Genomic DNA, 25,664 nt, shown 5'->3' on the forward strand with positions numbered 1-25,664 from the left:
GTGCCAGGGCTCAGGGAATGCTGACCATGAAGCCTTACTCCCATTCCATCCCCATTTCCCCAAACTTGGTTATCTATTATCTATAGATCTATCTATCTATATCTATAGGTATATCTATTTAAATCTTTATCTGAATGCTTTCTCTTCAATTAGTTTGTAAATGCCTAAAAAGTAGAGCCTGTTTTTTTGCCTTTCTTTGTATCTCAGAAGCTTAACACTGGTACATAGTGGATGCTTAATAAATGTTTACTGATTGATTATCCTTGTAGTTATCTTTCCAAAATAAATAAGCATCTTCTCAGCAATACAAAAATCCAAAACAATTTAAAAGACTAACCAATATAATGGAATACAATAGAAACTAATTCATCTGATCATGGGACTTGGCTCAGCTGACTCTGCCCAATTGACTCAGGCTCAACCAACAGTCCTTTCCCTAGCGAGATATTTAGGGACTTTAGCCTCTTAAGCAACAAGCAAGAATCTTCCCAGGGTTATTCAGCAACTTTAATGCTTTCAAAAGTAGACTAGAAGCAAATAAAATCAATGAACTTCCTGAGCACTGTTTCCTTCAAATCTATCAGTTAGACAAAGAGGTGAGTATAATGACTATGGAAGGATTCTAAAGGAGAGTCTATAATGAATTGGTTGGTTGGTGTTTTTTGTAGATTGTTCTGTTTTTCCCTTTTCTAATCCCCATTTCCCAAAAATGTCACCTAGGAGGAGATGAAATATTGCATTAGACTGCAAGATTGCATTATTTTGCTTGTGGATATATAATCTTTGTTTTATGCTAAGCACTTTTGTAATCATGTGATCTTCACAACAATAATCATTATTCTCTACAATACTGTAAGTATAAATTAAGAGGAGGTACATAACAAATAAATAACCCTCTTGAATGGAGGAGTTGAAAAGGAAACTCTCTTTAAAATCCTCTTGCACAATGTTTGGTGAAGCTCTGCGTCTGTATCTGTTCAATACTTAAATTGACCTTTTTTTAGCTTGTATCTTGGTGAGATCATTTATTCCATGAGGTCCTTTTTTAACCATTTGCTATAGTTCAATATTATGGAATCACTTTTACCACTGACTGAAGTAAGATTAGGGCAATTGCTGACTTCTCCATCTGAAAAGACTTTCTTATGAATAAGCTTTTCTGTTGGTCTAAGAAAAAAATTGTATATTTCTTTGATCAAGAAATATTTATTAAACACCTATATTTTGTTTGTTCAATAAATTATTATTAAATTTATTTGTTAAACATGTGCGAGGCACATATATGTATATGAGGAAGAGAGGGAAAGAAAGAATTCAACTCTTTTTGGGATTCAAGTAGGCCTCATGTAGAGTAGAATAACATCGAACTTGGTGTTCTAAGATCTGGATTCAAATCCCAAAGATTGGTCTAAATGGTCTCTGCATTATTTTTTAACTGTATATCTATTATCCTAAATAAATAAGATAATATCTGTAAAGCACTTAGTTTAGAGGCTAACATATAGTAGCACTTCATAAATACTTATGCTCTTTCTTCCCTTTCCCTCCTAGTTGAAAATGGAAATAGTTTTACATTTACTTAATTACTGCCACTATTCTCTATACTAAGGACTTTAATATGACTGTACATGTATAACTTACATCAGAATGCTTGCTATGGGGAGGGGAAATGAGAGGGAAGAAAAGAAATTTGAAACTTAAAATTTTATAAAAGTGAATGTTGCAAACTATATTTATAATTGGAAAAAACAAATTACTATTAAGTGGCAAAATAAATAAGCAAGACTCTACTTTAGGATAATTCCATACAGCCACGGGGTTATACTGAGAGTCAGGAAACTGCAAATTAATACAAAGGAAAGAACCCTATATTTGACAAAGAGAGTTTGGGTTTGACATTAGTTACCTAGGGGACTGTGGGCCATTCACATGACTTCAGTGGACCTCAAATCTATAAAATGAAGCCTAGATGACACCTAAGATTCTTCTAGAACTTCTAATCCTGGTTGTCACTAAATTGTTAGGTGACCCTTAGCAAGTTACTTAATGACTTTAGTCAGTCAACGAGTACATGTTAAGTGCCTACTATGTGCCAGGGACAAAAGGAGGAACAAAGGGTAATTTACCTCTCAGACTTGTGAAGGAGGAAGGAATTTACAACTAAAGAAGAACCAGAAATCCTTATCACAAAATAGAAAATTTTGGTTACATCAAACTAAAAAGCCTCTGTACAAATAAAACTAATGCAAACAAGATTAGAAGGGAAGCAACAAACTGGTAAAACATTTTTACAATTAAAGGTTCTGATCAAGCCCTTATTTCCAAAACATACAGAGAATTGATTCCAATTTATAAGAAATCAAGACATTCTCCAGTTGATAAATGGTCAAGGGATATGAACAGACAATTTTCAGATGCTGAAATTGAAACTATTTACACTCATATGAAAGAGTGTTCCAAATTACTATTGATCAGAGAAATGCAAATTAAGACAACTCTGAGATACCACTACACACCTGTCAGATCGGCTAAGATAACAGGAACAAATAATGATGAATGTTGGAGGGGATGTGGGAAAACTGGGACACTGATACATTGTTGGTGGAGTTGTGAAAGAATCCAGCCATTCTGGAGAGCGATTTGGAATTATGCCCAAAAAGTTATCAAACTGTGCATACCCTTTGATCCAGCAGTGCTACTACTGGGCTTCTATCCCAAGGAACTACTAAAGAAGGGAAAGGGACCTGTATGTGCCAAAATGTTTGTGGCAGCTCTTTTTGTAGTGGCTAAAAACTGGAAAATGAACGGATGTCCATCAATTGGAGAATGGTTGGGTAAATTATGGTATATGAATGTTATGGAATCTTAGTCTATGTAATCATAAAATCTTAGAGTTGTTAGTTTCAAGCTTTCATTTTACAGATGAAGTAACCTCCCTGTCCCTCTTAGCTCTAGTGCCTTCCCTCTATTGTTTCCTTCCCAATCCCTTCCTCCTCATTTTTCCTGTGTATAACTTGTACGTATTTAATTTGTTTGCTGTCTCCCTTTTTAGATTGTGATTTTGTTCCTGGACAGAGTTGTCTTTTGCCATTCTTTATTTCCTCAGGATTTAGCACAATGTCTGGCACATAGTTGTTTTCTAGTCTATTTCTAGTCAAAAACAAAATTGTCTTCTGTCCAATTCTTTTTTTTTATTTTTTATATTAATTTTATAAATATAACATTTTTTGACAGTACATATGCATAGGTAATTTTTTTACAACATTATCCCTTGTTCTCCCTTTTGTTCCAATTTTTCCCCTCCTTCCCTCCACCCCCTCCCCTAGATGGCAGGCATTCCCATACATATTAAATATCTTATAGTATATCCTAGATACAATATATATGTGCAGAACCAAATTTTGTTTGTTGTTGTTGTTGCAAATGAAGAATTGGATTCGGAAGGTAAAAATAACCTGGGAAGAAAAACAAAAAATGCTCACAGTTTACACTCATTTCCCAGTGTTCCATTTCTGGGTGTAGCTGATTCTGTCCATCACTGATCAATTGGAATTGGATTAGCTCTTCTCTATGTTGAAGATATCCACTTCCATCAGAATACATCCTCATACAGTATCATTGTTGAAGTGTATAATGATCTCCTAGTTCTGCTTATTTCACTCAGCATCAGTTGATGTAAGTCTCTCCAAGCCTTTCTATATTCATCCTGTTATCATTTCTTACAGAACAATAATATTTTTTTGGTCATGAACCCTTTTGGCAATCTGGTGAAGACTATGGATCCTTTCTTAGAATAATATTTATAAATGCATAAAATAGAATAGATTAACAAAGGGAATGAATTATACTGAAAAAAATTGTGAAAATGTTAAAAAAAAAAAAACAGTACACAGGACCTTCAGGTTAAGAAACCCTCCTCTAAATAGATATTATGCAGTATCACGTTTACTTGAATATGCTCTTATGGAAATATTTTTAAAAATTTTTTTAGTTCAAGTGAAAATATTAAGAAATAATTACTTCTATATACCAATAGCTTATGCCATTTAGCAAGATAAGATCAAAATGTATACATGATATAATGTATACATTTAGGGAATTATCATAAGTAAATTAAAAGAATATAAAACATGTATCAGACTTATGGATAGGAGAATTTATGAATAAATGAGATAGAGAGTATTATATAATATAAAGTGAACAATTTTGATTACATTAAATTTTTTAAATGTGTACAAATAAAACCAACGTACCAATGTATGCAAGATTAGGAGGAAAACAAAAAATGGGAGGAAAATTTGTAGACAGTTTCTCAGATAAAGACTTCATATCTCAAATGTAAAAAGAAATATGCCATTTATAAGAATATGACGCATTCCCCAATTGATAAGTGGTTATAGGATATGAACAGGCAGTTTTTGGAAGAAGAAATACAAGCTCTATGTTATCATATGAAAAAATGCTCTATATCATTATTGATTAGAAAAATGCAAGTTAAAACACCCATCAGATTAATTAAAATGATAGAATGGACCCAAAAACTCCAGTTTCTGGGAGCTCACTATTTGACAAAAGTTGCTGAGAAAATTGGAAAACAGCATGGCAGAAACTAGGCATTGACCAACATCTTACATCCTACACCAAGATAACATTGAGGTTCATGATTTAGACATTAAGGGGTAGTATTTCAGGCAAATTAAAAGAGCAAGGGATAGCCTACCTGTCAGATCTATGGAGAAGGGAGGAATTTATGGCCAAAAAAAAATTAGAAAACATTATGAAATGCAAAATGGATAATTTTGATTACATTAAATTAAAAGGGTTTTGCACGAAGCCAATGCAGGCAAGTTTAGAAGGGAAGCAAAAACACTGAGGAAAAAATTTACCGCCACTGTTTCTGACAAAAGCCTCATTTCTAAAATATAAAAATGATTCAAATTTATAACAACTGTATTCTTCAATTGATAAATGGTCAAAGATATGAACAATTTTAAGATAAAGTCATTTCTAATCATATAAAAATACTCTAAATCATTATTGATTAGAGAAATGCAAATTAAGACAACTCTGAGGTACCACTTCACACCTTTCAGATTGGCTAAGAAATGATCCAACCATTCTGGAGAGTAATTTGGAACTATGCCCAGGGGCTATCAAACTGTGCATTCTCTTTGATCCAGCAAGTGTCATGACATCTCAAAGAGATAATAAAAAAGAGGAAAAGATCCATATGTGAAAAAGTGTTTATGGCAGCTCTTTTTCTATGTCAAGGACCTGAAAATTGAGTGGACACTCATCATTTGAGGAATGGCTGAATATAAATTGTGGCATATGAAAATAATGGAATATTATTGTTCTATAAGAACTAATGAGCAGGCTGATTTCAGAAAAACTTGTAGACCTACATGAACTAATGCTGAGTGAAGTGAACAGAACCAGGAGAACAATGTACACAGTAACAACAAAATCATGTAATGATTAACTGTGATGGATTGCTCTTCTCAACAATATTGTGTTTCAAGGCAATTCCAATAAATTTGGGATGGAAAATGCCAGTAAAGAGAGAACTATGGAAACTGAATGTGGGTTGAAACATAGTATTTTTATTTATTATTTTATTTCTTGTGATTTTTTTCCCCCTTTGGTTTGATTTTTCTTGTGCAACATGATATGTATCAGATTGCTTGCTATTTGGGGAAGGGAAGATAAAGGAGAAAGGAAGAAAATTTTGGAACACAAAATTTTACAAAATGAATGTTGAAAACTATACATGTATCTGGAAAAATAAAATACAACTGAGAAAACAGGGAGAGAAAGAGAAAAAGCAAAATGATAGAAGGGGAAATGTTGAAGGAGATGTGGAAAAATTGGGACACTAATACATTGTTGGTAGAAATTTTTTTTCTTTCTTTCTTTCTTTCTTCTGAGACAATTGGGGGTAAGTTACTTGCCCAGGGTCACACAACTATGACAGTTTAAATGTCTGAGGTCAAATTAGAACTCAGGTCCTCTTGACTTCAGAACTGGTGCGCTATCCAATGTGCCACCTAGCTGCCCCTCCTGATAGAACTACTTCTTAGGTTGTTAAGATTATTGCCTTCCCATTCCCTGACAGGAAGAAGGTTATGACCTAACCTCCTTTCTCCTTTCTGACAAGAGGAAGTCAGGGATTCCTGATGGAAGGGGTCAAATAGAGAATAGTTTTAGGAAATTTAATGGCTCGATGCTTTTTTAGATGGAGCAGAATGATAACTCCAAACAATGTTTTAATATATTGTGACCTTTTCCCTTTTAAGGTCTATGTAAAAAAATACATTAAAATAACTTGTGTTACAGAAACAGCAAGATTATGCAATGATCAATTCTGATGGACGTGGCTCTTTCCAACAGTGAGGTGTTTCAGGCCAGTTCCAATGGATTGGTGATAGAGAGCCATCTGAACCCAGAGAGAGAGAGAGAACTGTGGGGACCAAGTGTGGATCACAACATAATATTTTCACTTTTTTGTGGTCATTTGCTTGCAGTTTGTTTTCTTTCTCATTTTATTCATTTTTGACCCGATTTTTCTTGTGCAGCATGATAAATGTGTTAATATGTAGAGAAGAATGGCACATGTTTAACATATATTGGATTTTTCTAGGGGAGGTGGTGGAGGGAAGGGAGGGAAAAAAGAATTTGGAACACAAGATTATCTATGCATATATTTTAAAAATATAAAACTTTTTTTAAAAAAGGCTTTTGTTAGAGAAATATCCAAGCACAGGGAAGGACTATATGAGTTTGGTAAATTTGTAATAATGTTGAGAAAATTGTTTTGGCAAATGAGACTAAAATGCAGAGAATTGAATTCATATAATATATATATTTTTTCCTTTTTGGGATGTGGAAAACATAGCATCCGGGGCTCTGTATGCAGGAGAAGCTAAAAAAGTGCTGCAGAGAGCAAGAGACTGAGTGCATTCATACCACATTCCCCTACACCCCTGTACAGTTGACTTTGTTTTCACTTGCCTAGCTAATCAATTTGAGCAAAATTGGGGAAGTGAAACAATGCAGAGCACAGTGAAATCGGAATCAGAATAGCTTTCAGCCTCATTTCTGGCAGTTGTTACATGCATGACTCTGGCAACTCACTTCTCCAAGCCTCAGTTTTCCCATCTGTAAAATGGGCATAATAGTATTTGTCCTATCAATTGCATATTGGTATCGGAAGGAAAAAGGATCTCTAAAACAAAGTGATGCAAAAAAGATGGATTATCATGGATTATCATCAGTATAAATAAAACCTATAAGACTCTTGGGAAAAAAGAGCTGAGGAGATGGGAGGAAAGGCATTGAGGCCATAGTTATATTTCTAAGGGAATTGAGAAATGACCTTGAGGATTGTGCTTTCATAGAGCTCTGATGCAGCAGCATCCCCTAGAGTGTCAAAGACAGAAGGTGGAATTGTTAGAAATACCCACTGTTGTAAGACAATCCATTCTGAGGCAACAAGAGAAATAATTTATGGGAAAAGACTTGGTTTTTAATGCCAAAGCTTAAGGCTGCCCTTCTCCCAACATTCCAATTTAGCCTTTATAAAATGCTCTCAGCTACTTTATCTCTTTTCAGTCTAACTGAAAATCCTGAGTTAGAGGGAAGAATAAAGGAAGAGGCATTATCCTCATTTACAGATGGGAATGCAGGCTCAGAGCCATCTCAGAGAGTTTAAGTGAGTGTAGAGAAGGGACTCAAATTCCAAAGAAACTTATTAAGTGGAGGGTAGCTAGATGTTGCAGTAGATATAGCACTGGCCATGAAGTCCACTTAACATTTACTAACTACTACAGGGGATATGATGCTTACAAAAACAAGGATGGGGGAAAGGAGAAATGAATTAAAGGATTCTCAGAAGTTATTTGAGGAGGGTGGCATCCCCTTCAGCTGAGGGAAGGAAAGTTTCAAGGAGGAAAGAGCACATGAGCTGTTCTCAAAAATACAATGGTATAATAACTCAAAATCTACCATACTAATCCCTACAACTACAATCATCTCCTCCCTTCTACTCCCTCTAACCCCTATGTTCATCACACTAACATAACTAAGAACTGCAAGACTTTATCTTGCATCACTCCAACGCAAATCGAGCCCTTTAATTAAGCTAAGCTCTCACCTAAGCCTTGGCAGCACTTAAGCTACTTTTTTTAATTTGCAATTCAACGTAATATATACTTCAAAGCCAACCTAAAGGCTTAGGTTCAAACTAGACCAAAGGGTCTTAAATAAAGCCAGATAGCATGTGAATAAAATCCTGAACCTGAAGTGAGGAAGACCTGAGTGCAAATTTAGCCTTAGACATTTATTTAGTTAAGGAACCATGAGCAAATCACTTAACCTTGCCTGCCTCTGTTTTCTCATCTGTAAAATGAGGATAATAATAGCAACTACTTCCCCAGTTGTTGTGAAGATAAAAAGAGATAACATTTATAAAGCATTATATAACTTTATTATTATTAATTTTTACTACTAATAAACCAAGAGGAAAAGAGAAGAGCTCAGAAAATAGTTGGTAAGTCTGGCCCAGTAGTGATGAAGATTTTTTTTTTTTCTCCAGGATTATTGATATTTATTGAATATAGTGTAAACAAATCCAGGAATGAGGTCATATCATTTAGAATAGATCTAAAGTTTTCTGAAAAAAAAAATCAATCAGTTTATGTAAAGTTGTTTGGGTAAATCAGGAAATACACAGTTTCAGGAAAATATGAAAAGATACTCTTTAATTTAGAATAGGAACCTCAGAATATAGATTTGTCTGATTATCTTGATGTGACAAGTAATTAAATGCAATGTCAACTGTCTCACTTCATAGAAGATTCAATTTCAGGCCAATGTAAATATTTTCATAGTTCTGGTCAAAATTTCACACTTTTTAAATGTTTAATACAGAAATTTTGGTATATGTTTTTATTCCTACAACATACATTTTTCATAAAATTTTCTAGTTTTTAAAATGCTATTACCAGAGGAAATGATTATTAATTGAATTAAAATGTGAAGGATCTAAATCTTTTGCTTATCATCTTATGTCAACCTTACTTGAACAATTATTTATGATTAAGGAAAGAAAAGAAAGGATTTATTTCAAGCCAATAAGGTGAATAAATATTTTGTATCAGTCTTTGTGCTAAGCACTTTACAAATATTATCTCATTGATCTTCACAACAACTCTGGGAGAAAGGTGCTATTTTTATTTTTATTTTTTTTACTATTTTATTACTGATGAGAAAATTGAGGCAAATAGAAGTTAAGGTGACTTTCTTAGAGTCATACAACTATTAAATATCTGAGTATAAATTTGAAGTTAGATCTTCCTGATGAGAGGCCTAACTCTTGATGTACTTTACCATCTAATTACCTCAATTATGCTGAGGTGATAAGGCCAAGAAGAGGAAGAACTCGATTTCAGTGAGAATTTTAAAAACTCATACTCATTTTTTTGCACTTTTTGGTCAACAACAGAAATTAGCATCTCCTTCCCCTTTTATATGCTTCCTTTTTTTCTCAAAGTATAACAGCTTCAACATGTTTGCTATTAACTAATTGCTATCTTTCTTTTTTTTTTAAATTAAAGCCTTATATTTTTAAAATATATATGGATAATTTTCAGCATTCACCCTTACAAAATTTTGTGTTCTAAATTTTTTTCCTCCCTTCCCCCACCCCCTCCTCTAGATAGCAAGTAATCCAATATATGTTAAACATGTGTAATTCTTCTATACATATTTCCACAAATATTATGCTGCAGAAGAAACATTAGATCAAAAAGGAGAAAAAAGAGAAAGAAAACAAGATGCAAACAACAAAAAGAGTGAGAATTTCCACTCCCACAGTCCTCTCTCTGGGTATAGATGGCTCTCTTCATCACAAGATCATTGGAACTGGCCTTTATCATGTCATTGTTGAAGAGAGCCACGTCCATCAGAATTGATCATTGTATAATCTTGTTGTTGCTGACTATAATGATCTCCTGGTTCTGCTCATTTCACTTAGCATGAGTTCATCTAAGTCTCTCCAAGCCTCTCTGAAATCATCCTGCTGATAATTTTTTATAGAACAATAATTTTCCATAACATTCATATACCATAACTTATTCAGCCACTCTCCAACTGATGGGCATCTACCCAGTCTCCAATTTCTTGCCACTAGAAAAAAAGGCTGCCACAAACACTTTTGCACATGTGAATTGTTTCCTCTCGTTTATGATCTCTTTGAGATATAACTCTAGTAGAAATACTGCTGGATCAAAAGGTATGCACATTTTGATAGCTTTTTGGGCATAGTTCCAGATTGCTCTCCGGGATGGTTAGATCAGTTCACAACTCCACCAACAATGTAGCAGTGTCCCAATTTTCCCACATCCCCTCCAACATTCCTCATTATCTTTTCCTATCATCTTAGCCAATTTGAGAGATGTGTAGTGATATCTCAGAGTTGTCTTAATTTGCATTTCTCTGATCAATAATAATTTAGAGCATCTTTTCATGTGACTGGAAATGGTTTCAATTTTTTCATCTAAAAATTGTCTGTTCATATCCTTTGACCATATCCTTTAAAATGGAGAATGGTTTGAATTCTTAAAAATTTGAGTCAATTATATATTTTAGAAATGAGGCTTTTATCACAACCCTTGAATGTAAAAATGTTTTCCCAGTTTATTGCTTTTCTTCTAATAATGCATTGGTTTTGTTTGTACAAAAACTTTTTAACTTAACATAATCAAAATTATCCATTTTGATTTCAATAACGTACTCCAACTCTTCTTTGGCCACAAATTCCTTCCTTGTGAAGGAAGATTTCAATAATGCAGACATTTTCTGAAATTTTTTCCCCTGACAAGAGCTAAATTACTAATAAATTCTTGACTTGCATTAACAATAACTTCATATTTAAAAAGGGGTGGATAAAGTGATGAGAGGAATTTCTATTTTAGACTTGACTTTGACCAACAAGATGGAACAGATTACTGAAGTAGAAATAACAGGAAATTGGGGGAGGGAGGAAGGATATGACTACTTCATTTTAGAAATCAAACCCCTGAGCACTTCTTAAGGATCTACTATGTATATGGTACTATCCTAGGTAGGCACTCAAGACAAGACAAAATGAAAAACAAGCCCTGTCCTCAGGGAGCTCACTCTCTATTGGGAAGTTATAGAATGTAAACAGATGAGCAGACACATGATGATCTGAGGGTAAGATACAGGACACTAATTACTAAGGTGATCAGGGAAGGTGTCCCAGAGGAGATGAAGCATGAGCTAGGACTTGCAGCAAACTAAATAGTAGAAGTAAGGAGAAAGGGCATTGCAAGCTGTGTATAAAGAAGCATGGAATTAAAATGGAAAGTCATAAAAAGGGACAAGCAAATGGGCTATTTGAGCTAGAATACAGAATGCATGAAGAAAACAAAGTACATGAAATAGAGCTAAAAAGGGAAATTGGACTAGACTGAAATATTTTAAATGTCAACTTGAGGAGGTATCTTATTCTAAAAAACGGTCAGTGACATGGTTAGCCTTTTGCTTTCAGATGATCATTTTGGCAGTTGTGAAGATGACTGGGAGAGGGGAGAAACTAGAAATCTAACTAGGAGGCTGTGCTAAAAAGTTTAGGTGAAAAGGGATAAGAGCCTGGAATTGGGTGATGTATAGGAGACATTTTGGGAATAGAATTAACAAGACTTAGCCATTGATGGAACATGGGTAAAGGGGGAAGGAAGAATTACAATTGGCTCTAAGATTGACAAAGGAGAAGAAAATGGCCACAACCTTTAATGTACACTAAATTTTGGAAGAGTAAATTTCAAAGAGTTCAGAGAAATAATAGGATCCCATGGCCAAAAATTCTATGAAAGGAATCATTCTAGAAGGGATGGGAACTTTTCAAGAACGAAATTCTGAAGGCAGGATGAGAAACACAGAAGAGAGGGAGTTTCCTAAAGAGCTGATATGAATACATAGTGAAACCATCAACTAACTTTGACATTTAAAAGGTATGTGCAGAGAATGAAAACAAATAGAGGAAGAATAAAAAGGCATGACATGGTGCTGTATGAAAAATATCAGGAGTGCTAAAATTCAGAATAAGATGAAGCTGGCAAGGAAATAAAAAACTGGGATTTTCTTAGCTACATTGGGAAAAAGAGGAAGTTCAAAGCAGGCATAGCAATGGTACTCAGGGTAATTTCATTCTTATTTTGCTTGTTTTCTCTACATCATAGTTCCAAGGATGAAAAGTGGCACAAGGGAGATCAGGAAGAAACTAGGCCAGTTATATGTTAAGAGGAAGAAAAGAATAATCTGATTACATTCACTGATTCCTATAAAACGTAAATAGATCTAGAAGTACACCTAGTATTTGGTGCGTCCTTTGTGGAGAATGTACGGATGAATATAATGTTTTGAACTCATACTCATGGATAGTTTGTAATCAGCATTGATAGAATGAGTATACCCACATCAATGAGTTCATAGATACAGCAAAATATAGTTCCCTAAAGAGAATGATTTTTGAAATGGAATTGATGGAACAAAATTGATGGCTACAAATAAAACAAGAAGAGGAAGAGGAAGAAGGAGAAGGAAGAGGAGGGAGAAGGAGGAAGTGACAATATGTGTGTTGAATTCTTGTAGTATGAATTGGGAAAGGAAAAATCAAACTCACTGAGGAAGTTAGGGAAATGACTTGGAGGTCTGTAGACAACAGCTACAAGAAATGCCATGGATATATTTTAGCATGATGGCAAAAATCAGTTTGATAAAATCTTTCATGATATCTTTATGAAGAAGGTGCAAAAATATGGATTAAGCCTTAACAACAGTGCCCAAAGAGAAGTCATTAAAAGCTTACTCTATAGAGGAAGATTTCTAGTGGAAAGTCCCAGAGATCTGAGCTTGGCCCCATACTATTTAATGATCTTATTAGTGACTTGAATTAAGGCAGCTGGAATATTTCTCTCATTTGCAGATGACAAGAAGCTATGAGAGATAGATAGAGTCAGGATCCAAAAAAAAAAAAAATCTCAACATATATATTGGGCCAAATCTAATATGAAATTTAATGGAAATATTTAATCAAAATAGGAATAAATGAACAAATTTATATTTTGGTTTTTAAAAAAAGCAATTTCATAAATACAAGATAGTGGATGTGAAAAAAGTTTAGGATTTTAGTGGACTCAGTATAAACTCTAGAGAATCTGGAAATCAAGAAATCTAATGTGATTACATTAAACTTGCAGTGTAATGTCCTCTGGTTCGGTTTTCTTGGTGTCTCTGGAGCAGCCTTCTTTTCAGTCGGAGTAATCATCACAAGAATAACCAGGTGTTAAAGTCCAGATCCTTTATTATCTCCTTTCTGGGGCTGGGCAGCTTTCTGGAGAGCCTTTCAGACTGGCCTTGGTCTCAGTGGGGGAAGTGCAGGAGGCCAGGCCAGCCACCAGAAGCCTGACTGAAGGTGAAATGAATTTCTGTCTCCTTGGCTCCAAGAGTTTCTAGTGCGCTTATCTTCTGTGGCTCTTAGTCCCTGCTTATATGCTCCACATTGAGTATAAACCAATCATATATCTAGGAAACCATTATTTGTTATAAGAGTAAATCAATCATACTGAACCATGCTAAACTAGGTAACCATGGTTTCAGCAATTCCACTTAGAACCTTGTAAGGATCCTTGTTTCAAGTTCAGAGTTTTGGCCCATAACACTCCAGGGCGAGGCCTGGCATTCAGAACATGGGTAGTCACATCATATTTGAAAAAATCTTGGTAAATAGCAAGAATGAGCCAGCAAATGTTTAACAACTGGATCTTTTTTTGGAAGGGGGAAGGGATAAAAATGTAAAAGACACATTTGCAAGTACAATCTCCATCACTTTTAAGTCTAGACATTCAAAACAATAAATCAGGCCTTGATTTTCAGTGTTTGCTGATTTCCAAGGTATGAATTCTCACACTGAAAAGTTAACAGTCAACTTTCTGGAAACAGTTTTAAATGATTTCAGCACATGAATAAGAAAAGACAAATATGATTAATTCAGAGAGACATGAGTATATACGCATATAGGATGAAGCAAGTAGAACATTACATACATGTATATGTATAAAACTTTCTATATAAAATTGTATGTGTGATGTGATTGAGGTTCAGCACCAAATGATGAGATTCAGGAGATTCACAATGGCCATTTTCTTTGCCAAAAAGGACATTTATTTAGAAGAGGTTATAGACAAAATGAAGAGCTAAAATAAACACCAAGAGTGGCAAACATGAAGTAGATTGGGGGGGGGGGAGAGAGAGAGAAGATAAAATAGACACCATGAGGTATAGGGGAAGGATGGGGGAAGGAGAAAGACATCATGATGGGAGGAAAGACACCATGAGGCAGAACACCATGTTGGGCTAACCCAAAAGGCCTTTAGCAAAGATGCTGTAAGCCATAGACACATTTGTAAGGGAAATTTGGGAAATTTAAGTTTAGGAATTTGACATCACTTGACTTTCTGACTGTATACAATAAGTGGGGTTATTCAAGACTTTCTCAGGGGAGGGAATGTAAGGCTGAGCTGATTCCCATCAGTGCCCTTCTCTGCTTGCCCAGGGTAGGCTACTATAGGTGCATAATGTTCTATGTTCTGCTAGGCAGGACTATTGTATCTGTTGAGATTTGCTAAAGTATTCTTTATTACAATAGAGGTCATCATGAGGGAAAGAAGGAAGTGGCATGTTATACCTTTACTTTAAGATTAAGATTCCCTTAAAATTTTTTTTTTTTTTTTTTGATCACTGGACTGTTCCAAGATACTTTGGAGTTTACTGGCTACATCTCCTTCTTTAAGCCTAAACCACGCTGACTCTCTTTGATTGGACAACAATAGGTCCCAGGCCAAGCCCAGTTGGTCATTATTTGGTCCTGACTGACTCAGAGTGAATGTAAATAGCAGTTATTAATTCTGAGAGTCTTTCCCTCCCAGATTGATTGATTGATTCTTATTTTTTGACTAGGTGAAAGAAGCCATTCTTTGCCTCAATTGCTAACTATCCTGATCACTGAATGAGTCCACACTCATCCTCAGTCAAAGAGAGAACACTTAAGGACCTAAGCTTAAAACACCAAAATTTCTTACTAAATCCAGGGCCATCTCCAATTGTCCAATTGTCAGACCACAGGACCCAGATAGCCTTGCCTCACGTAAATCCAATTTACTTGTATGTCATGGTATTTCCTCCTTGATGTCATGGCCCTGTTAGATAACAAAAGGCAGACAATTTCTGTTGTTCATCATGTGTGACTACTTCGTGACTCCATTTGGGGTTTCTCTATCCTGGAGTGGTTTACCATTTCTTTCTTCAGTTTATTTTACAGATGAGAAAATTGAGGCAAACAGGGTTAAAATTAAGACTTGCCTAGAGTCATACAACTAGTAAATATTTGAGGTCACATTTTAATTCCAGGTCTGGCATTCTATCTATTACACCACTGTTAGAATACACAGGAGCCACTTGACAGTGACTGCTGAAGATCCAACCCAGAATGGAACTCCTCCTGTGAGAGGATGATACAAAGAGACTAAGAAGCTGTTGCATTGTCTGACCTCTCTCCTCTTCCCTCTGCCTCCAATTTATCTCATTCCCAGTCCACAACACCTGTGTCAGCCAAGGCTGCCCTGCAACTCCTTCAGATGCTATGACCCACAGCTGTGGAGGCTCTCGGAGAATTAACCTGTCCCCCAAAACACCACCTAGCTGCAGAAGGTGATACAACCAGAAATAACTAAGAAGGAAAAACCCACCAAGACAGGTACTCTACTAAGCACTTTACAAATATTATCTTATTTGATTCTCATGATAATCCTGAGAGGCAAATGCTATTATTATCTGTATTTTGCAGTTAAGGAAACTGAAGCAGAGGTTGTGACTTACTCAAGGTCACATAGCTATGAAGTGTCTGAAGCTGAATTTGAACTCAGGCCTTCCTGCCTCTAGATTCAGTGCTCTATGTATTGTGCCATCTACCTTCCTCTAGGATACAGAAGTAAATATTAATATAAAGTAATATATAAAATGTTAAAAATAAATATTATAAGGTATTGATGACCCCTTCTTTTTAAGAAGCTACAATGTGGTAGTAAAAATAAAGTATGTGCATAAATAGCCATAATATAAGAGACATGATATAGAGAAAGGTATGAACAAAATGAAATATGAGTTTATCAGAAGGAACCATCATATCTAGATGGTGGGGATCAAGGAAAGCTTCATGAAGGGTGTTGCATTTTGGGATAGATCTTGAAAGTACAATAAAGTTTTGACATAGCGAATTGGGGGAAAAGGGCCATTCTAGGATGAGGGAATAGAAGACATTGTGTAGTTTGTTATAAAAGCTGTAAAATTTGTTTTCTAATACATTCTACTTGTTTACAATTAAAGAAAAAACACAACTCATTCTCATCGACTACTATGGAATAAAGTTTCTCTTGCTTCCTTTATTTTCAGTTTCTTTTGTTACAAAGTCCAGATGATAATAATAATAATAATAATGATATATAGCATTTTAGAATTTGCAAAGTGTTTTACAAACTTTAACTCACTTGGTCCTCATAATAATTCAATCCTGTAAAGTAGGTGGTGGTGTTATTTCCATTTTGTAGATGAGGAAACTGAGACAGACTTAAAAGACTTGCCCTGTATCATAGCTAGCAAATATTTGGGGTATTATTTGAACTCAGGTCTTCTTAACTCCAGATCCAGCTTTCTATCCATGGTCTGTTTTAAAATATAGATCTCTTTATTAGATGAATTAATTACTACTAGTATATTAACAAGCATTTAGGACTTATTAAGACCCAAACACTATCAATTGTTATTTCCTATAAAATGATGCTCATAAAATAGTCTCTCTATGAGTCAGGATCCCAAAGTACAAGAGAATCATTAATAGAATGAGAAAGACTGGAAATCATGTGGCAAATTTGGATCTCTAAGAAAGTGTGCAACAGTCAAGGTTGAAAAGGTTTCATACTGAAAAATTATTTAAATTTGCATTTGAAATTTAATAAAATTAAGGTAAGATATTCACCAATTGTTAGATAGGAAGATATGTTACTGAGAGATAAGGGGCAAGATAATGATAATCCTTTTAAAATGTCTATTTCTGCCAATTCAATTCTAACCCTGAGGGTGGTCAGGAACATTGAAAGATGGAAAAGCTGGTAGTGATTCTATTGCATCACAGAATTAACACACCATATCACACATAAAGAAACAATTCAGAAGATCACTTTCCCATAGTCCTAAGGACCACAGTTAGGCTTTGCACCAGGTTCTCTGACTTCAAACTCTGCTTTTCCCTTAGTAAACACTTAGTGTTCTAAACACTTAGTAATATTTCCTCATTCACTTACCTTTTATTCTTCAGGGTCAGATCACATGTGAATTACAATTCTCTCAAGAATTACAAGTTTTTCCATTACAAACATTCCCTTATCCTAACCCAAATCTTTTTTGCCTCCTTTATACTGTTTCCTTATATAACAAGTTACTTTTCTGACTACAAATATGTGAGCTCTATTTTCACTAAATGGAAACAAAACAAAATACAAAAAACCACACCTCAGGCTAAAACTTGGGTTTGTAATCCGTCTAACCTTTTGTTAATTTATTTGGTGGAGAAAGCAGATGCAGTGACAAAAGTTAGAGATTGGGCAAAGGGACTTAACTGGTCTCTACCCAGGTTGGACATCAAAATAAATTAAATCTGAAGATAAAGCTTGTTCATCTAAAGACACTGGGGAGAATTACAACAATTTATATCAGATCATTAACCATCCTTCAAATTGAAGTCTGGGAGATAAAACTCAACACTAATGCTTTAAGACAACTATGGCCTCCACACAATCACCAGTACTGATCCAAGTAATAGTATATACATTCAAGCATTTTGCTTTATACTGGGAAATGACTGGACAATATTGAAAGTAACAGTAAGCAGCAGAAAAGGAAAAAACAACCCTTTCTCAAAGTAAGATAGGCAGGAAAGGAGGGGGGCAGAGGGGGATTTTATAATTGGTCACACCTTGGTGCTTGTTTTTGAAGGGCAGTTTGGTCACTCTAAAACACTCATTGGATATGACTCTCATTTTTAGCTGATGAGTTTGGGAAGAGTGGTTCTCCTGGAATTTGTGCATTTCATTAGAATTACCCAACTTTGGTACAAGGCAAAAACAAGAAAATGCGTGAAATAGTACATATTCAGATTGGCCAGTGTGGGAACCAGATTGGATCCAAGGTAAGCTGACTTTGATTATGAATGGTATCTTTCTATGATTAATGAAGAGTATCCAATGATTATGAGCCCAGCACTGGTACAACATTTATTGATTGGGACAGTTAGGAACAAATCTAATATTTGAAACAAAGGTAAAAATAATCCACAAATGTAAGAGATGATTAAAAAAAAAAACACCTTGAAAATAAGGTTAATATAAATTTGTGGTTAAATTTGTATACTCCACTCATACATGACATGATACAAAATTATATAGAACCTTCCATTATATTTATGCCTCAACAGGTTATTATATATAGCATCACATTTTTCATTACAAGTAAAAAAATAGTTTATCTCAAAATCAATTTCTGAAACTTGATGGAGAAAATAATACCAATCTGAAATACAGGTTTTGCTGAACCATGCCTGAATAATTGTTTTATCATAGTAGATTTTGTTAGATAATTTAAATTCATTTTTATTTAAACAAGTTTCACCAATATTTTTTCTTTAGTTTTCTATTAAATTACCAATATTGAGCAACAAAAAATTGTCTCAAGCTGTGAAATGTTAGTTTTAAGGTGGTTGGTTTTAATGTACCAGCTCAATAATTCATTTTGTTTTTACTTAAATAATTCAAATATGGCATAATTTTAAATGCCTCTTATTTCTGTGATCTTTCAAGTACACTTGTACACATATACACTTTAAAAATGGAACAAAGAATATTCCTGTTAATAAAATCCAGAATTATAAGGCAGAATTATAGGGCATCTAAAACTAAAATAAAGACACAGGAGGGTGGGGCTGCTTTAACCTCACAGTTAAGAGGTTCAAAGATAAGAGGACAGAGGACCACAAATGAAAGGAAGCTCTAGATATGGTCTGGTTTCTTTTTCTAGAGCTATAGTGTGGTCTAAAAAATTATTTTGAGTCTATAAAAAAGGTAAATGAATGTTTATTTTGTTACTTATATAATTCATTCTCCTTTTTTATTCTCCCCAAGGAACAATACTATAGCTTGTTACATCTTATAAGTACGGCTTTATATTTAGGGATATTGCTATTTTGAAAAGAACATTAAATTTGGATTCTGAAAATCTAAATTTCAACCTGTGTTCTACCACTTGGTACCTATGTGATCTTGAGCAAATGACTTAACCCTTCATGGGCCTTAATTTCTTCTTCTGTTAAAAAAGGGGGGCATTGGGCCCTGAGACTTAACATTCTATAAGAAAGCAAGGGCTTCAAAATGTAAAGATCAGGAATAGGGGGAAAGCTTATGCAAAGGGAAAAAAAGCTAGAGATGGAATGTTGTATGCTGGGAACTGCAAGGAGGCCAACTGGATGAACCTAGAATGCATGGAGTTGGGATGGGAGATATAATATGAAACATTTTGGAGTCATGAGTCCCATCTATTATTTTTCTTGTTTCAGTTCTGGGAAGTGATTGGGGAGGAGCACGGGATTGATGTCAATGGGAGCTACCAAGGAGATTCACCCCTGCAGCTTCAAAGAATAAATGTTTACTACAAAGAAGCCTATGGTATACTACTAGAATGCATTTCCACTAACCTCCTTTCAGGAATCAGGCAAAGGCAGTCAAAGGAAAAAGCCCAGTAGACGTAAACACAGAGAATAACTAAATTACAAGTCAGTCAATTGACTAGCACTCAAATACCAAAAATGCCTAAGCAGGCAGATTTCCAAAATAATCAACAAACCAAACTCTAAGGCCAGAGGAAGGCAAGAGAAAGGAGTATCTGGAACTACCTTGCATGCTAGGTACTTAATAAAGTAATCATATTCTCTGAATTGGAAATGCTAGAGAGTGGAAGAAGAAACCATTTTTTTGGAGGAAGAGAGGCAATGAAGTATGTAAAATAGGCTACTGGATTTGGAATCCAAAGGTCTTTAGTTGAATTAAAATGGCACTTCTGATGCTTACTTAACTAGCTATAGGGTCATGGGCCAGCCTTCTCTGATTTTTAAGTTACCAAGACAAGACTCATCTACAAAGTTATGTCTGATTGGCTTCTGCTCTGATGAGGGAGTTCCCACACTGATAAAATGATATGTCATTTTTAGAGATTTTAAGCAATTTTATACTATAGAAAAGACTAAAAGATAATGCACTGAAGTCTCTTTCTATTCTCTTTTTATGGAATCCTAAGAGCCCAGTAGACATTCCTAGTAGACTATAAGCTCCTTGAGAAGAGGGGACTGATATTGTTTTCCAACTCTTTGGAGTTCTCAATGCTTAGCATCATTCATGACACAGAATAGGGACTTAATAAATGCTTGTTGATTGGTTATCTGCATGAACACTCAATGGATCTATGCTAACAAAACTAACAGCCTTTAGAAAAGTTTTTCTATTTTCAAACCAGATAAAACATATGTGCCTCGAGCTGTCTTAGTGGATCTGGAGCCTGGTATCTTGGACAGCATCCGGTCTAGCAACATAGGAACCCTCTTTCCACCTGATAATTTTGTCCACGGTAGGTACTGCCAAGGCATTGGCTAGAATAAATGCAAATGTCCCACAAATGCTACCATTTTCTCTCCTTGATATATCCTCCTTCTGGGTATAGTAACCCTGAAGACTTCTCTTGCTGCAGGTAATTCGGGAGCTGGCAACAATTGGGCAAAGGGTTACTATACGGAAGGCGCTGAACTGATTGAACAAGTGATGGATGTGGTCAGGAATGAGAGTGAGATCTGTGACTGCCTTCAGGGTTTTCAAATAGTCCACTCACTGGGGGGAGGAACTGGATCTGGTATGGGTACTCTCCTTATGAATAAGATCAGAGAAGAATATCCAGACCGGATTATGAATACCTTTAGCATAATGCCTTCTCCTAAAGTCTCTGATACAGTTGTAGAGCCATATAATGCCATACTTTCCTTGCATCACCTCATTGAAAACCCAGATGCATGCTTCTGTATTGATAATGAAGCCCTGTATGATATATGCTTCAGAACTTTAAAGTTGGCAACTCCCACTTACGGTGACCTCAATCACTTGGTATCCTTGACAATGAGTGGGATCACTACCTCCCTTCGCTTTCCTGGTCAACTTAATGCTGATCTGAGAAAACTGGCAGTGAACATGATTCCTTTCCCCAGGCTCCACTTCTTTATGCCTGGCTTTGCCCCACTGACAGCCCGGGGCAGTCAGCAGTACAGAGCTCTCACCGTTGCTGAACTCACCCACCAGATGTTTGATGCCCGTAACATGATGGCTGCCTGTAACCCCCGCAATGGACGTTACGTAACGGTAGCCTGTATTTTTCGAGGCAAGATATCCACCAAGGAAGTGGACGAACAGATGCTCAAGATGCAAACCAGAAATAGCAGTTATTTTGTGAAGTGGATTCCCAACAATGTCAAAGTTGCTGTGTGTGACATCCCACCACGGGGGCTAAATATGGCTGCAATCTTTATAGGGAATAACACTGCAATTCAGGAGTTATTTACCCGGGTTACTGAGCAATTTTCAGCTATGTTCAAAAGGAAGGCTTTTCTCCACTGGTACACTGGTGAAGGGATGGACTTAAATGAATTTCTAGAAGCAGAAGGTAACATCCATGATTTGGTAACAGAATATCAACAATGTCAAGATGGCAAAACAATAATGAAGAAGAAGCACAAGAAGGGCAAAACAATCCAGAAGAAGCATAAGGAGGAAGAAGAAGTTGATACAGAATCAGAAGAAACAACAGAAGACACAACAGAAGAAACAACAGAAGATTCAATCCCGAAGAAGCCTGAGAAGGGCAAAACAATCCCAAAGAAGAAGAAGGAGGAAGAAGTTGAGACAGAATCAGAAGAAACAACAGAAGAAACAGAAGAAACAGAAAACGATGAGTCAACAGAGGAATGAAAGAAAAAAAAAGCTTAAATGTGAGGTAACCACTATATCAAAGATATAATCAAGAATTTTGCTTAGCATAGTTTTTAGTTTGTGTGTGTGTTTTTGTTTAACCCTTTTGGCTTTATGTTCCAAATACAGTGAAGAACAGACATCTTTTTTTTTTTTTTTTTTTTTCTTTGATGGAGGTTTAGGGTGGGGTGGGAAGTAAAGATGGGAAACAAACAAATTAAAGCACTGAATTCTCAGAATTAGTAGTTGCCACATTTAGGAACTTATAGTTTAACTGAAAATTGCATGTCAATCTAACATGGTAAATTTATTGATAAACATTATAACCATTCTTTTAATAACTACCAATACCTACTTTATACAAAGTGCTAAGTTAGGCAGCAAGGGAAGAAGAGGGTGCCCTACCCCTCTGGTCTGGCAGAAAGTTTTTGCAGCTTGAATCAACTCCAAAATTCTTTAGGGTTATAAATCTAATCTCTAGGAGATATTTTGGAATTCTTGCTGAGCATCTCTGAGATAGTCTACTTTGAATCTTTTCTAATCCAGCTTTATATTTTACCTTTCTACTAACTACCTAATTGTTAGGTTTCACTACAGTTAAGTAAATATATATTCAAAGTATATTTAAATGGCATTAGTGAACATAATTTCTAAAAATCACTGTGTATTGCTTAGAAAAATATCTCTAAAGCACAGGTAACTCCACATAAGACATTTAAATAGTTTTAGATCATGGAGTAGCTTTCATTTTTAAGTTTAATTTTGGTCATTTTATAGATTAGATTTATTAGAATATTGTGAGGGTTTTTAAAATTCTTGATCCACTTATATTCACAAAATGTTTTTCAATCAATTTGGCTTTAGAAAAAGGAAATAAATCTAAAGATACACACACATGTAGCAACTACTGAATTCCACTCCTTTTTCTACATTATAAAGAATATAAGTTTTTCAGCGTGTACTTTTATTCCTTTTCATTGAATTTTCATTCCTTATTTGCTTTTGTAATTGACTAGAATAAATATAGGAACAGCAAGAAGTGGCAGGATGAATCTGACAAGAATGTTGCTTTTTAAAAATAAGGTATCATGGTAACACCAAGGAAAGCAAACAAGACTGACCATCAGCATACTGATAGTTTCAATATTTAGAGAAGTCAGATCTAATGACTTGAAACCATTTCTACTTGGAGAGGAAACAACTATAACCAATATAGAGGATATGTTGAATTCAATTCAACAAATTAAAGGATTCACTGGACAGAATATTGTTAGGCATTAAGGGAGATAAAGGGACAAATTAGATAAAATCCCCTATTCTTCAAAATCTCACTATCTAATAGTGAATATCAAGTGTATAAAAATAACTGGCATAGAATAGATACAATGTTCTCAAGGAGTTCAGAGGAGAAAATGGTGACATATTCTGTCAAGGCCAGGAAAAACTTTATGGAGAACTTAGAATTTGACTGAGAAATTGGAGAATAAGTAGGATTTAAACAAGTGGATATTAGGATGAGAGGAAAGAAAAGACTGGGGGAGTGAAGGAAATATCAGGCACAGGCACAGTATAAGCAGAGACATTAAAAAATGACCAAATCCTCAGAATAAGTTTCAAGTAGATGAAGTATGAAACTAAGGATGAAAAGAAGTTGAAGCCACATTTCAGGCAACTCTGAATAGTAGACTAAGGACATTACTGGTACATAATGGGGAGTTCAAACTCTTTAGCCTCAAAGGAGTGATGGAATCCGAGGGTGTACAATAAGGGATAATATGGAAGCAACAACTAAGGATGAGTTTAGGTACAAAGAGCTTAGAGGCAATATTATTTGATTATGGTTCTCAGAATAGGATGTGAATAGTAAGATGATTAGAATGAATATGGGTAAGATGTGAGTATAGTAAGATTGGGGCTAGTTAAATATAGTAGACTATGTGAGTTTTTGTTCTCATTCATCTATCGGGACAGCTTCCCTCTAAAAATAGGAATTTCAAAGTTGAGTTGATCAGATCTCCCTGGAAAGGTCAGAGGGCACTCAAGTATCATGATGCAAGAAGATAGCACATGCAGATGACTGGATTGGATATAAAACATGAATTTTGTAGAGTTAATAGTACTTCCAGTGGAAAAGATAGTTAAAAGAGTCAAAGATGACTAAGCAAGGGTGTCTGAGAAAATAGTAGTGTTATTAATAGCAACAGGGAAGTCAAGAGAAAACAATAGAATAGAAAGCCTGTTAACACCTTTTGCAAAGGGCTAATTCCTGAGACCCAAAAGATAAAGCTTACATTTATTAAAAAATTATATACATGCTTGAGAATTGTTAATTTAAAATATGAAGCAATTGTGTATTTGTTGTGTAAAATGTTGCATTTCAAACCTGGAGAAACCTGGATTCAAATTCCCTCCTTGACTTTAATAGCTAAGTGATCTCACCTTGGAAAAGAAAGATATGGTTTATATAAGTTGTTATATGAACTGAAAAAGTATGTATAATTTTTTGAAATCTTAAAATGCTATTTAAATGCCAGTTATTATCAAGCAGCTATATGAATATTAAAATTTGTTAACTTAAAATTCTTATATTTATGTCTATAAATAATAAAAATCAAAAGAAAAATTTTTAATAATTCATGTTCATTTTTTTAATGAATTTTGTGCATACAACTAATGAAAAACATGGAATTTAAGTTCCTTGAAGGCAGGAATTGTTTTGTTTTTGAAACTCTAGATCTTGCTCAGCACCATGTTTACTTTTAATAAATACTTATCCACTGATTCAACAACATGTTTGAGATCTTAAGCAAAAGATTCTTTTGAAAGAGAGCACTCTTAAAGGTTATTAAAAATACCTCATAACTATGTGATTTGGGGCAAGTCTTTGGATCTCTATTTGTCTCATTTTTGTCATCTGTAAAGGGAGATAATAATAGTACTTACCTCCCAGAATTGTGGTGAGGATCAAACGGGATATTTGTAAAGCACTTAGCACAGTATTTGTGCTTTGGGGGAAAACATGAACATATGAACATATATACATAAGTGCAAAATATATGAAATTCTTGGAAATAGGTTTAATGGGATGGGGCTGGCATGGATTATATCCTTTTCTAAAAAAGGACTCCAGAAAAATATGCTATCATCCTCTTCAGGAAAGTTGCCCAGTAAATTAGTCAAGAGACCTAGTTTCTAGGGACTTGCAGTATCACTAAATGGCAATATGACTTTGGGAAAGTCAATCAAACTTTAATGTGCCTCATCTATAAAAAAAGGATATTAGAATAAATGAATAGATGGATCAGAGAATAAACAAGCAACAAATTTTAGAAGCAAATCTTCTGCATATAATCAAAAAGGAGTATTTTGGCCTTGTCTCCCCAAACTGACAACAGTAGTACAGAATCACCTTTTGCTTTAAATAGGAAGTTGGAGGCATACTTCCAGTTCTAACTTTTGCCATTCTCCTCC

The 25,664-nt window shown here is 35.0% G+C and overlaps 1 protein-coding gene across 2 annotated transcripts in view; it reads left to right on the forward strand.

Moving 5' to 3' along the window:
- TUBB1 (tubulin beta 1 class VI) overlaps positions 1 to 22,263 on the forward strand; it is a 37,622-nt gene extending 15,359 nt beyond the window's left edge. Inside the window, exons 2-7 of one of the 2 annotated variants that reach the window (XM_074288709.1) lie at positions 15,675 to 15,838; positions 18,183 to 18,325; positions 19,745 to 19,853; positions 20,698 to 20,808; positions 20,929 to 21,888; positions 21,993 to 22,263. In XM_074288709.1, coding sequence (XP_074144810.1) covers positions 18,269 to 18,325; positions 19,745 to 19,853; positions 20,698 to 20,808; positions 20,929 to 21,888; positions 21,993 to 22,009 — 1,254 coding nt within the window. In that variant the 5' untranslated portion in view covers positions 15,675 to 15,838; positions 18,183 to 18,268 and the 3' untranslated portion in view covers positions 22,010 to 22,263. Of the gene's footprint in view, positions 1 to 15,674; positions 15,839 to 18,182; positions 18,326 to 19,744; positions 19,854 to 20,697; positions 20,809 to 20,928 lie in introns of both variants that reach the window. The other variant, XM_074288708.1, reaches the window with a different exon arrangement.
- Positions 22,264 to 25,664: the final 3,401 nt, after the last annotated feature.

This window comes from Sminthopsis crassicaudata, chromosome 2, assembly GCF_048593235.1.
Source record: "Sminthopsis crassicaudata isolate SCR6 chromosome 2, ASM4859323v1, whole genome shotgun sequence".
Lineage (NCBI taxonomy): Eukaryota > Metazoa > Chordata > Mammalia > Dasyuromorphia > Dasyuridae > Sminthopsis > Sminthopsis crassicaudata.